The sequence below is a fragment of the Protopterus annectens genome, chromosome 7.part1, assembly GCF_019279795.1.
Source record: "Protopterus annectens isolate FY-2018-M chromosome 7.part1, PAN1.0, whole genome shotgun sequence".
NCBI classification, from domain to species: Eukaryota; Metazoa; Chordata; order Ceratodontiformes; family Protopteridae; genus Protopterus; species Protopterus annectens.
Window position 1 is genome coordinate 363,252,034 of NC_056740.1, and position 14,758 is coordinate 363,266,791.

Genomic DNA, 14,758 nt, shown 5'->3' on the forward strand with positions numbered 1-14,758 from the left:
AAGAGATCTGGGGACCCACGTAGACGGTAATCTATCCTTTGATGATCATATTGCCAAAGTAGTTAGGAAATCTTTCTATGTGGCCCATCTAATTACTAAAGGGTTTGCATGTAGAAATCGAGGTTATAGTGCCCCTCTACTCGTTACTCATTAGACCCATCATAGAGTACAATGCCCCATTTGGGATGCATCTCACAAGGCACTTCCAACAGCTGGAAAGATCACATGCAGCCCGACTGAAAAAACTCCGGCTGTACTCAGTGGCATATCGCTTACTCAGAGGTGATCTCTGCCTGACTTACAAAGCCATGACCAACTCAGAATTGATGGACATGCTCCACCTAAAGAAATCCAAGTCACTGCGAGCCACGCGCTCTAGTGAGCTAAACCTCGCTACAACAATAAATAGAACATGCTGGAGGGATAGATTCCTGTCACAGAGACTCCCCATGCTTTGGAACAAAATTCCAAATTACATCGGGCAGAGGCCCTTACTAACACTCTTCAAGAGAAGCCTTGACGAGTAGATGGGTAACAGAAAATACACCCCTGGGATCACTTCATAGGCTCTGCTTGACAGAGGATCCATTAATTAATCAATGGGGCGGTGAAAGCCGACACACTCTGGCTAGGCTTATAAATGCCCTTGGGCAGATAGCCTAGTACCTTCCTTTGAACCTATGAACAATGGACCTAGGGGGAAAAAAAATTCACCACTTTCAAAGACAGCCATAAGACTATCTTCTGCACTGTTAGGAAACTTGGAAGCAGTAATCAGCACCATACTGAGTCAATGCAAAACAATATCATGCAGTCAGACCAGAAGTCATAGCCAACATACTTGCAGATAAATTTATCCCTGACTGCACCGCCCCCCCCTCCATTTAACACTTTGGATGCAATTTTAATGGGGCAAGAGGACAATCAAGTCATAAAGGTACTATCTGAGGCAAAAAAAACACTAGCTGATGGGCCCTGACAATATGGTAGAGTGCTTTGTCATTTTGATAATACTGTTACATGACCCATTTGTAATGCTGTTCAACCTCAGACTCTGTATTGGTCTAGTATCCCCCCTTCCTGCTTCATCCTATGGCTCCCTACCCAGTGCTTCATGTCCATCACTTGATCTAACAGCTATCTCCTTAGCCCCCTGGACATCTTCGATAGTGCTGGGGCCAACGTGGAACTTAAGGGCATCCTCGGGGATTTGGCCATTTACATCTACTAGAGAGGTATCTATTTTTATGACCTACCTCTGTTGCCTCCCCCACTCCCTTTGGTCCCTTGTGGTACATTAAAGAGGTGGGCATTCACTGAGGATGTGCAGTGTATTGCCCTGCCTCTGCAGAAACTCAGTCTTGTCCCCACTGCATTTCCCCTTTGGCCAACACCTCCTAGTATGTTGATCTCAACCAGGGATCATCACAGGAGACTCCTGCAGAACTACCTGTCCACCCACCAAGGATGATAACACCCATTCTTCCCTGTAGCTCCATCAGATGCCGGAGACACTAATCAAGCCTGGGTCATTTGGCCTGTAGTTGAGGCTTTATCTCTCTCTGCCATCAGAGCAACAAGATGGTCTCATACCTGTGATAATTTTCAGCCTCAGCCTGGGAGAGAATTGAACTTTTTACCTCTTGACTGTGAAGTAAACACCTTAACCATTATGCAAGTCCCTAAGATCATATCACCCCAGATTCTACTCAAACCCACAATCCCTGACTTAGGAGGCCAGTGCCTTATCCATTAGGCCACTTTGTCAAAGACTCTTTGTGAGTATGTTGCACAAGCTGTCCTGCTTAAATGCTTATTAATTTGTTTGCTGTCTACATTTTGGTTGTAAAGCCCAGGCTAAGGCAGAAAATGGTCTGGTGGAATCAATTCTGTACCTTCCCCAGTCAACAAATGTACAAAAAATAAAATAACCTATGTAAATAGCCATAAATTAAACTGATAGACATCATAAGGTAGCTTGCCAATGACAACATACATTTGGAGAATTTTTACTTCTTCCTGATGTGAGCGGGGACTCTTCCAGGTGGCAGGGACAGTTATACTGAAAGCTTTTCCCTATCACCTACCCAAATGCATAACATACATTGTAACATCTTAAGGTTAAGGGTTTTCAATAGGTGGGAGAGGCAACTTTTATTTTATGAGCCTTTAGGGTCAGTATTCCAGACACAGGAATCTGAAGATTTATGTGGACATTAATAATGTAGCTCTGACTGTGACTTATGGGAAGGACAGCAACAACCAGTAGAGCTAAAGAGAGAGATTGATATGTGCAGTTTAATAATGTAAAGTGTTAAAGGAGGAAATGTGGACAATAACAAGAACCTATTCCAGTCTGGGTATTTATTATAGACAAAATCTGGCATTAAGTTGCAGTGTGACACTGGTTTGTACTGTTGTTTAGTGCTTGGTATGTGTTTGACACTGCAACTTGGTGGCAGATTTTTGCCTAGGCTGTTTCCTCAATGTTTATAGGACTTACGCACATGTTCTTTGGATTTCTGTTGGTAAATTTATGCCATTAACTTTTTTAGCCTCGAGAGAATATTGTCAAATTTGCAAATCATCAGTTATCTTTGAATGGGTCCCAAATTAGAGGATAGGGTGTAGCCACACCCCATGATATTTTTGGCATTGCATTTGTACAACTGATCAGGAAGAGCAGGCTTATGCTTGGGTAAGGGAAATTGCTGAATCCTGTACACTGCTAGCACCCAGCAGGGGGTGAATGTTGGGACAAACAGCATAAATGTACACCAATACCAAGCAGATCATTTGTATGCTCTAGCTAAAATTACACATCCATAGACACTCCTTCTCAGCAGTAACATTTGTCAAAAATAAATCAAAATACTAAAAACCAAAACAATTCTAATTATATCAAAAATAAAAACATTTAATTCAGTTAGTTAGGTAACAGCTTGCTCTGATAAGCTGTCACTTAACTGAAGCTTAATAGTTAGCAATACGTGACCTGACAGTCAACAGACACAGGAGAGAAAAAGAGACCACTGAGGTTTTCTTAATGCCTTTAATAATGTTATTGAAATTAAACCAGTGCTGTAGATTGGTAAGGTTATTTTGGAACACTTTGGTGTGCATAACAGGACTCAGAATGATCAGCAGTCAGAAGGATCATAGTGTATGACCTAGGGAGATCTAGCTAGTACAAGGTTTGTTTAGTTTTGTTAACTATCAGAATCATTACAGAAGCTACAAACTAGGAATTAACTGCTGAGAAGTGATCTGTGTCTAAACTTTAAAGATAGTGCATCCTGTTGCGGTTTAACATGTATCACGCCACTTTGTGGTTAAAATGCTGTAATAATTTTCCACCCCATCTTATCAAAATTACGGTTTCTTTTTTTTTTTAAACACCTTTATTAAATTATCACTTGTGACACTGGCAAATTTACATTTATGCAAAAGTAATTTAACTGTATTAACAAATCAACATTAACAAACATTGTACTTCACATATATTGTATATCATATAACCTAAGCGACAGTACATGAATTAATCAATTTCTGCCTCTTTATTTAAACAAGAAATATCTTTATTAAACCATCACTTACAGCATAAGCGATCATACATTTATATAAATGAAAACAAACCACACAGACACAATCCTAGTTGCAAGCGTTTTACATCACAAAAATATGTTACAGAGACAGAATTTCCTAGACATTATAGAGTACAACACCCCTTTTGGTATGTACCTCACAAGACATCTACAACAGCTGGAAAGGTCACAGAAATACCTCACAAAAAGGATTACTGGCCTCAAACAGATGTCTTACACAGACAGTCTCAAAAAACTTCAGCTTTACTCTGTCGCATATCGCCTAGTCAGAGGCGATCTCTGCCTAACATACAAAGCTATGCCAAACCCAGAGCTGTTGGACATGCTCCACTAAAAAGAAATCCCAGTCCCTCCGAGCTACACACTCTAGGGACCTAAACCTTGTCATCACAATAAACAGAACATGCTGGAGGGCTAGATTCCAGTCCCAGAGACTTCCCATACTCTGGAACAAACTACCTATCTATATCAAACAAAGCTCCTCATTAGCACTCTTCAAGAAAAATCTTGATGATTGGATAGGAGATAGAAAATTCACCCCGGGGATCACTTCTGTGGCTCTGCTTGACAGGGACACAGGAAAATAGTTTTCTTGGGTGCCAAAAGCCAGAGTACCGTTTGGCTAGGCTTATTTAGGCCCTAGGGCCAAAAGCCTAGTACCTACCTATGAACCTATAGGATTATAGGAGGTTACTAGGCTAATGGCCCGGGCTCCTTTACAAGCCTAGCCAAGAGTTTATCCCCAGAAAGAAACCTCAGTCAGCACGTGTCTCCCCTGTCAGTGAGCGGCACAGGTGGAACCCCTGGGACAAATTGAGGGTCAGCGAGGTGCGCTGTTTAATGTGTATGGGAAGTCTATTCCAAAGACTGGGCAGCCTCTGGGAGACAAACCTGTCTCTCCAGCAGGTTTTGTTGATGTTGCATATTAGATTCGGGTCTTTTGAGCAGGTAGTGCGTGAGGAGTTAGACATACGGATATAGATTAGAATCCCTCACTGACCTTAGATGATGGATAGTTTGGGGTGTGTCCATATGCTTTAACGGACTGGGGGCCGTTCAGTGTTGTAGTGCATTCATTAATATCCATGTATGCACTCCCTACATTGACATCACCAAGGGTAAAGTTCAGTGAAATTTTCAGTGCTGTCATGCAGGGAAATGTACTTTTTTGCAAAGAGTTTAAATTTGAACAGGGCAGCAGTGGAGGCACCAAAATGTTTGCCACATAAGATAACACAAAAAGTTGATGGAACAGTTTTGACATTGCTATGACAGTGCTACTTATGGTGATTTGCTGCAGCAACATTTAAGATTAAAGCATAAACATGAAACTCCATGGTATATAACATGTCTGAAATATGTATGGTCTAAAACTATATTAATTAGAAAGTCAGATGCTGGCATTATGTTTCATGGCTGTTGAGTAAGAATGGGATACACTTTAATATGGAACTGTTTAAAAGCAGAATCACAAATGAGTTATTCTGGGTAATTTCTGGTTAAAGTGATTTGTTCATAGAACATTCCCTAAATTAGCACTACATCAGGTACTGCACGAAGTGCCAAACAACATTTTCACAGCTTTGGGACAGGTGCCTAGCATCTGACTTTGTTTGTGGAAAACCTGTTTATATCAGTGCTTTCCTTACGATCTTGGCACTGAGCTTAACCTTAGCGACATCATGGTAGTGAAAGCGTGAAGTGCGTGTATAGACTTTAGTAAGCACACTGCTGAGCGCATGTGTAGAGGTGCACCCAATGAAGTCTATGGATGGAGTACTCATTCTGCCTGCTGTGACATCAGGATGGACCACAGTAGATTTATTTGGGCCATGGTTTAGTAAAAAGTTTATGAAACTTTTTATTAAAAAAACACAGCCCAAATAAATACTAAATTAGAACAGTGTCGATACACTGAGGTACTTAACTCGCTAGATACTACAGTGCACCCACGATCATGACCAAATCACTTGAAAAAGTATAATATTCCATTAATATATCATGATGCACTTTGCAGTGCATGCATTTGTTTGTTCACCATCTGGCCAAAATAGGCTGCCATGTTAAAAAAACAGATGGATACTTATGCATTCAAATCTGAAGATTTGAAGACCAAACGTGAGACGCTGTTTGTGCAAAAAATGCAATTTATGGATGTTGTCAATGTAATTTTTGTTGCATTACCTATTTTAAGTACATTTTTTTGTAATGACTCGCCCTTAGTACAGCTACCTTGTACATCTGCCATGTATTCTGCAGTAATTGTGGACATCACAGATGATGCAACCTTTTTCTTTCAAACGCTTTTTTCTTGAAGGTTAATTGAATTATGAGACAGGAGAAAAAGGAGGATTTAGAGCCCACCAGTTATGAAAGAGCTGTATTTAAAAATGCCTCTGACTACCATTACCTAAAGATCCATCTGTAAGTAACCACTGCTCCTTCCATTTATGCCTGTTTAATTATTTACTGGTTGAATGCATTTATATTTGCATTGTAATGGCTTGCTAACTCTGGAATTCCTGTCTTATAGTGATTGTGAAGAAGAAGTTCGTTTAAATGATGCTCATTTTAAGCAGCTAATTATTTCTGCATTAAAGGACCTGCATGGCGAGGTACTGTGTACTAAACTAAGAAATGAATTACTTAAATTGAAAAGTTTCTAAACCAAGACTCTTCCTGATTAATTATCACACCAGTTGTCTGCCCTGTGCAAGTAAAATTACTTTAAATGGCATTAAAAACAAAACACCTCAACGTGTTGTGTTGGAAGTAGAAGTAATACTGTAATGTTGACTTCAGTAGATATTTGTGTTTGAAGAAATTTAGGGGACACACACGAACATATGAAAAGTAGCATAACATTCTGCTGTGCATAGCACACTTCATTTGAATGTTTCCAAAGCACTGTATATTAGTCCCTTGTTATACTGGGTACATAACCTCCTAGCTCTTCATTGCTTAGTTTGGTAAGCACACACACATCCTCGGACAGTAGAGGAATTTATTACTCAAAGCCTTTTTTGAACTTAAGGAGTAGTATCTTTATAGAAGGAATTTGACTTTTTTTTTTTTTTTTTTTTTTTACTGTCCCCAGTTTTCAGTCTGTCAACTTTATTTGCATGTATGTTAAATAAAGCATGTTTTGAGTGACATAGACATGAATAAAAAACCCTAAAGATGTGAATGGCTAATAGCAAAATAACATGTCAGGATCACGGGTATTAAAGTTAACAAGGGATTCGGAAATCTCGATGGAAGAAGCACATCTTAAGGCATCTAATAAAGTAGAGCATTGAGGTACATTCATAAAGCACTGTAGCAGGTAGCAAATTTCTTAATAAGCTCCTGACATATGTAAAGGACCGAAGCCCAGAGTAGTCCTAGCATCCCCATGACAAATGAACACTGGGGAAGGAGAGCGCTAGTATGGTACCAGTAGGTCACTCAGATACCTGGAACCTTTTTTGTGTAGGGCCTCCGACACCATCACCAAGACTTTAAAAGTGAGTTTGTATAAAACATTGAGTCAGTGCAGTGTCTTTGAGCCCCATTCTTGAACTTCACTGCAGAATTGTGTACCCACTGCAGGCTGCTGGGCTTGGTGTTTGAAAGTCCAAGGTAGAAGGAGTTGTATTAGTCCTGATGAAAAACACCAAAAGCTGCACAGTCAGAAGTACGTCCTGGGATAGACTGCTATACATAAAAATAATGGATATTTCTCTGTTGAAAAATGGCTGAGACTTGGACGGATTGTTGAGGATCACACCAAGGTTTTGCACCTTCAACACAGACTTCAGCATTTTATCCGTGTACACAGTACAATTTGATAGAAGTCGGAGAAGAGCTTCAGGTGGCATGAAAAGCCATTTCCACAGTCCTCAATAGGTAAGGCTTGAGCTTATTAGTGGCCTTGCTAGACAGTGTTTCATCCAAATGGTCCTCAGTAAGGTCCCAGTAACTGATATCTTTCTTGTGAAAGTATCAGAAGTTGAGTGCTGCCAGCATTAGTTTGATTTTTCAGACCTAGCTGTCCTATCTTAAGTGGGAGCAGGTACATGGTGAAGAGACTGGGACTCCACAACTGAGGGTAGACATACGAAGAGTTCCCCCCAACAGGCTACTATGTGAGTTTACCTTGGAATGTAGGAAGAAGTTCAGTCCGACAGTACCCCACTGTAGGCTTTTGGGTGTTTTAAAAGTAAACTGCAGCAGAGAAATCAAGGAGCACCAAATACAGAATAATGTCTTTGATCTTATGCCACTGAAACCTCATTAGACAATTGCCTAACAGCAGCCACAGTGTTGTGGCCAGCTTTAAACCTGGACTAAAATAGCTCTCGGAGTCCATGAAAGTAGAGAATGGAACCACACTGTTTGCACACCACTTTCGTTATAATATTTCCAGTGATGAGAAAATTGGATATAGGGTGGTTACTTTTGCAGAACACCTGGATCCCATGTGCAGTACTTCAACACTGGTGATCAAGGCCTCATTTAAAATGGGTGGAAGCATTCCAGCCTTCAAGGAGAACTCAGCAGTTGCAAACATATCCTTAGTAGCCTAGTTCCTGGTTCCAGCCCACAAGTTGTGGGTTACAGGTTGAGAATAGCTATCTGGGTTCAGTGAAATCAAGGTCATCAGGCTTGTCCCAATTCCAATCTGGCATATCGTGGTTCTAGACAAAAGCAAGCCCAGTGTGTTCCTGTAAGTGTGAAGAGTTGAGCAGCTACCTGTCTTATCATGTGAGGTTAAAGCCTTACTTGTGACCAGTTAGGCTAGTTTCTAGTCTGGCCACTTGAAAGAGCATAACTGATCCGTCCCTAGTTGCGAAGATATCCCTAGATAAGCAACATGCATTCATATGGGAAATTTCTGAGTGATGCATTATAATACCCATTTGCTAACCAGGTTAAGCCATCAGGGCACTCAGTCCTTTGCCAGGAACGACTGTGGGTTAACGTCTGGTTAAGTTACTTGCTCAAGGTCACACAGTAGGTAGCTGAGGACTGAAGAAATCAAACCTTGTACCACAGGAACTATGGCGCACAAGATTAATCCTGTGTGCCATCTGCCCTAAAAAAAGTCAGTCCGGTGCCACCTTATCTTCCAGAAAGCCAGTATGTTTTAATCACCATTCCATCCTAAATACTACTGTGCATGTAGTGCAGAGCTTACTGTCATAACACCACTCCCTAACAGCAACAGGAGGAGGTTCCCTGTGGAACTTCATAAAGATGCTGAATGGATAGAGGTGAAAGAAGCGGTAAAAAGTTCAGATGTACAGCATATGAAATGGGATGAAGTAATGACCAGAGAAACTGAAACAAAAATAAGAAAAACTTCTAACTGGAAAATCCCAGGCCCAGATGCAGTACCTAGCTTCTGGCTAAAAGTATTAACATCTTTATGCAAAGATTTAGCCCTGAGTAAGAACTATTTGTATGTGCTTCTCTAACAGACACCAACTTGGTTAGCAGCAGGAAAACAGATGCTCCTCCTTAACAGTGAACCTACAAGCTATCCTAAAATCTGTAGACCAATAAATTGCCTTCCAATGATGTTTAAACTATATACTGGAATTGATGTAAATAGAACTTATAGTAATTTAGAAGAAAACTCAATGTATATAATATGTACACACACACACATATTTTATTTATTTATTTATTTAGCAGTTGTTTACTGGAAAAGTCCAACTTAGAATGAGCCAATTTTTAGCAGAGGCCCTGAGAGGAAAACTCCAGATGCGTGACTTTGTAACATGGGAGGAAACCGGAGCACCCAGACCCAGAGGAAACCCACACAGATGCAGGGAGGACATGCAGACTCTGCACAGAAGGCACCAAAGCAAAGAATCAAACTGGAGAACCTCTTGCTGTGAGGCTACAATGCAACCACTGTGCCATACGAAGAACAAAAGGGTAATAAAGTCATATGGAGCCAAGGATCATTTGTTGTTAAATAAAGTCATGGATAAAGTAGTGCTTACAAATGTATAACATACACCCTACATTAATATTACATTACAATGAACATGTAACAGTGGCAAACCGCTCTGCAGCTAAGCCATGAAAAAGGTCAAATTGTTATCTCAGGATAAAAATTCAAAGGGGGATATTCCAGGGTGACCCTTTGTCACTGTTGCTCTTTTGTCTTGCCCTTAACACATTAAACTGTCTACTTAATAGATTAGGTCATGTTACAGTTTGGCTCCTAGAAAACAACACAGTGTAAATACTTCTCATCTTCTTTTTGTGGATGGTTTAAGTCTGCGTAGTTCATCAGACGAGGAACTGAAAGCACAACTGCAAGTGATTAAAACTTTCTCAGATGGTTTAAGAATGTCATTTGGTCTTGATAAATATGCAAAAGCAAACTTTAAAAGCAGGAAAGCTGCAGCAGCAAGAAAATAGTCTGACTGCAATGTGATATAAAGGAACTTGAGCAGGAGGCAGTGTATTAATGTTTGGGAACTGATGAAGGATCGACAAAACATAAACACATAAAGCAAAAGCAGATACATGGGTAAGGCAAATACATGGATAAGACAAATACTTTTAATAATAAAATGTATCTGTGCTTTTGTTTTATGTGAATATTTGTTTTGGCTTATCGCACAGTTTATTCCTCGAGGATTATTTATTTTAAGAATAAAACATAAATGTGAATAAAACTTAATAAGGAATATTTTAGAAGACTAAAATTAATACCGAAGACTGCCGTGCAAGGGAGCCCGCAGGATTTTTTGCAGGGGGGTGCAAACCCAAGCCCCACCCACGCCGCCCCACCCCCTCTGCTGCTCCGCCCACTCAGCCCCACCCCCCACCCCTGCCCACGCAGCCATTCATACTTGGCTATTTTTCCTCCTTTGTCATAGACACTGTTCAAATCTCTCAGTGTGCATACTGTTTTATGCTTTACTTCTACAATGATTATAGATATTTGGATTTCATTTACAACTTTTATTTCAAATTTTATAGCACAAACACTGATAGACATTTACTAAACCTAAACAAAGCAATAGTCTTACAATGAAAAGAGACTTAGCATTAAAACTTCTCTACCTTTCAAACCCACACTCACCAAAACAACATTGAAACCCGCATTCAAAGAAAATGCATCTGGCCAGTGGCAGGGTAAGTCTACCTTTGGGCTGTTTTCAAATCATAGACTCTTTGCACACATTTCTATAACCATGCAAAAGTTATTTGATTCACCTCCCTGACTGTATTAATTATACTATATAATAATTGAATTATATCCCTTGTATAATACAGCACCACTTGTTAGTGTGTTTTAAATTTATAGTTCTGAACATTTTTCCTTTAAGTAATGAAACAAATCATATGAACCAATAATGACAACCTGCCCAATTCAGAACATTTCAACCATAAAGGGCCACTCTACTCAAACTTCTGTCATACAATCCACCAATATCAATCAATATGCAGAATCTTTGCAGAAGTAACTCATCTGAATAATTCCACATTAAAGAGATCTGAAACCAGTGAAGAGGTTGTTGCTAGAAAGCAACTTTATATTTCAGTGTTTCATCTACAAATTCACTGCCTGCTGCCCTTGAAAAATAAATTGCTTACGTTATATTAAAAAATGGTAAGCTGGTATATTGCAATAGGGAATGGGTGGCAAGCTGAAAAACAAGTTAATAGTTATTAGGCATCTCATCCAAAGGAGGACATACACCCCCTTAAAATACAAATCTACATGTTGTGGGAGTAGAAGCTACAGCCCTCTGTATCAAGATGCAAGTATGCTACCTGCTGTGCTGCTTTAAAAATTCCATACCACAATAGTGATACTATTTGCTAAACAAAACAGTTGCACATTTTAAGTAGGCTTAGCATGAACAGCAGTAAAACTCTCTTCCCTGAAGCTCACAATTCCTTGAAAATGCACTTGAAAATAAATTCCACCTGCTAACTCTAGGACATTTCACTCTCTTTAACACACACCTCAACCTCTAAGTGCAAGAAATCTGGACAAAGCCTAAAGTAAATAGGAGCAGATTATAAATATTGCTCTCATGAACTTAGAACATTGCTAGAATAACAGGATTTATGTTGGTATGCATTTTTCTAAAGGATATGACATCTAAAACTCAAATGTCTGTCATTATTTAGCAACTTCAATGCTTTTTAGGAGGAATATGGGGCAAAATCGGGACATTCTCTAAAAACCTGGACAGCTGAGGGGTATGCTTTCTCCTCCTTATACATACATACATACAGGCACACATACACATCATACCTCTCAGTCTGTTAACACAAGAAATCTGGACAAAGACTGTTATAATGTTGGGGATAAAGGCCCAAAACTAGGGACACATTAGACAGTTGCTAGAATAAAAGGATTTATGTTAGAATTGAATTTTCTGAATAATATGAAGTCTGAAACTGAAATGCATGTCATTATTTATTAACTATATTCAGATATAGTTGGTTGTCTCAGTACTCAGTGGCTTGCATTTTCTCATCTCTTGAAAGGCCCACTCTGCTTAACTTGTGTATTATTTCCTTAGTCACTTCACCTTGGGTTGCAAAGCAGCTTCATCACTAGTGTGTGCACAAAACATAATGCCTTCAATGAGTCTTGCAAGAAATCACATGCAATCATCATGGCACAAAGGTTCTACTGAAGATGCTTCCAATTTTTCTTATACACGAACATGACAGAAGCCAGAAACAGCTGTTATTCCGCAGCTAGATGCAGCAGTAGCAAAACAAATTGCAAAGAACCAAAATAAATTGGAACCAATTGTATCTGCCAGTATTTACTGTGCAACCCATGACATTCCTCTCTGTGGAAAAGAAAGCTCTGGTGGAAATTTGTGTTACTTGTTAGATTTTTGTATTGAAGCTGGTGGGACAATACTGGAACAGCACAGTGAAACAGCTGCAGGAAATGCTTGGTACACATCCCATAGGGTGCAAAATGAGCTGTTGGCAGAATAAGAACACGTACTTTAAAAGAAGATTGTTTGTGCAGCAAACAGTGCAGTTGGATTTAGTGTATTGGCAGATGAAACTGCAGATATCTTAGACATTGAGCAGTTGTCATTGGGCATTTGGTTTGTTGATGATGATTGTATTCGAGAAGAGTTTGAGGTTTTTGTTCCCGTTGTTGTGAGTGATGCACAGTCTGTATCAAATGTCATTGTCAGTGAATGCATAAAGTGTGATCTAGACCTGGAAAATTTACTCAGACAGGCTATGATGGTTGCTCCATAATGGCAAGCATCCAGAATGGTGGTCAGGCAAAGATTTGTGAAAGTATCCAAAAACAGCCTTTATCCACTGCGCATCTCACAGACTAAACCTTGTAGTCAATGATCTGAATGATGTTCCTGAAATATGTAGTGCTGTTGGTGTTATCAAGATTATTACTTTTGTCCATGACAGTCCAAAACGATGAGCATTGGTACCAAATATACCTCTTCTGTGTGAGACATGATGGACCGAGAAATATAAATCCATTCATGTGTTTAGTCAGAACTTTGAGAAAATATTTGACTTTCTTCAGAAGAGCACTGCTGGTGAAACCAGACAAAATGCACATATATTACTCAGTGCTTGCTCTTCATGCACGTTTCTTATTTTTCTCTTCATTATTGCAAATTACTCATCAGTTCTTGAGCCTGTTGCCCAGATGTTTCAGTCTGTTCAACTTGATATAGTAGAGGCTCAACAACACATCAACAGACTCATTGAAATATTCAAGGAGCACTGTAACCATGCTGAAGAACACTTTAGGAATGACATTCTCAGTAAGGCAAGATCACTAACAGATAAATTTAGTATTGAGTTGGTGTTGCCAAGGATTTGCAGTCGACACACCGAGCAAACACAGTAGGCGTGGATTTTGACAGTTATTACAGAACAAGTATTTCTATTCCCTATCTTGACTCATTAGTTTCTTCACTGACGTCTCGCTTTTCCACCATTAACACTGCTCAGTTCAACTTATTTTATCTGCATCTTAAAATGATGCAAAACCTACAACGTGAAGAATTCTGAAAACAAATTGCCGTCAGTAATGAACTATATCATATTGCTACTATATCTGAATGATCGATTCTTGTCTGATGCATTGACTTTGAAGTTATAAGACAACCTAAAGAATCCAATGGGCTACTACTACCTTTGTAGTCAATATCTTGCAGATCTTCTATCAATGATGTTACTGAACAAAAGCAAACAAAAAAGTGTCAGGTATGGGTTAAAAAAAAAAAAAAAACATTTTCTGATGTGTTTCAGCTACACCAATAATTAACACATGCATCATGCTAACCTGGACAACAACAAAAAATAAATACATAAAACTAGTTGATTTTTGCTTGTGTACATGTTTATGCAAAGAAAACTTAATACTGCAGTAAGCACCATTGTACCTCTCAACTGAACAGATTTTCACAGAATGTCCAGATTTTTGCCTCAAATTTTTTGTGTTCTTCCTAAAATCTGTACTTTTCTGGCAAATAGCTGAGGACTGAAGTCATTAAATAATGATAAACATTTGAGTTGGAGTCCACATCCTTCAGAAATTTCATGGTAATGCAAAACCTATTATTCTATCAACTTTCTAAGTTTGTAAGAACAATATCTAAAATCTGTCCCTAGTTCTTCCCCCATCATTTTAGGCTTTGTCCAGATTTTTTGCTCTAAGAGGTTGAGACTGAGGTATGAATTATGGATAGGAATATATGTTTTATGCACAGTCTTCACAGTTTCCCTTAAAATGTCAATGAACCTCACATGAACTTGTTTATATTCTCCTGCTTTGACAATATGGCTAGTGTTTTTTTAGTTTTTCCTTTCTTGTCTTATATTTAGTACATCTTCAACATTATCTCTACTAAACATACTGTATGAACAATCATATGTTACTACCTACTATACTTTTAATTGTATGTCTAAACCAGGGGTGGGCAAACTGTTTGATTCGTGGGCCACATTGAGTTCTAACATGTGACAAAGGGGCCGGAACAGGAGCAGATAGATGGCATGCTTTGAAAACATCACCTCATTGGGGGAAAAATACACATCTTGGGATATGGAGAAAACATGCGCTTTAATTTCCAATGAAAATGAAGAAAAGCATTACAATAAAATCTCTGACTTCGAAATGAGTC

The 14,758-nt window shown here is 39.2% G+C and overlaps 1 protein-coding gene across 1 annotated transcript in view; it reads left to right on the forward strand.

The window, feature by feature from the left end:
* RPP14 (ribonuclease P/MRP subunit p14) overlaps nt 1-14,758 on the forward strand; it is a 461,268-nt gene that overhangs the window by 68,210 nt on the left and 378,300 nt on the right. Inside the window, exons 2-3 of the mRNA XM_044078796.1 lie at nt 5,923-6,029; nt 6,139-6,220. Of these exons, the coding sequence (XP_043934731.1) occupies nt 5,935-6,029; nt 6,139-6,220 (177 nt within the window). The 5' untranslated portion in view covers nt 5,923-5,934. The remainder of the gene's footprint in view (nt 1-5,922; nt 6,030-6,138; nt 6,221-14,758) is intronic.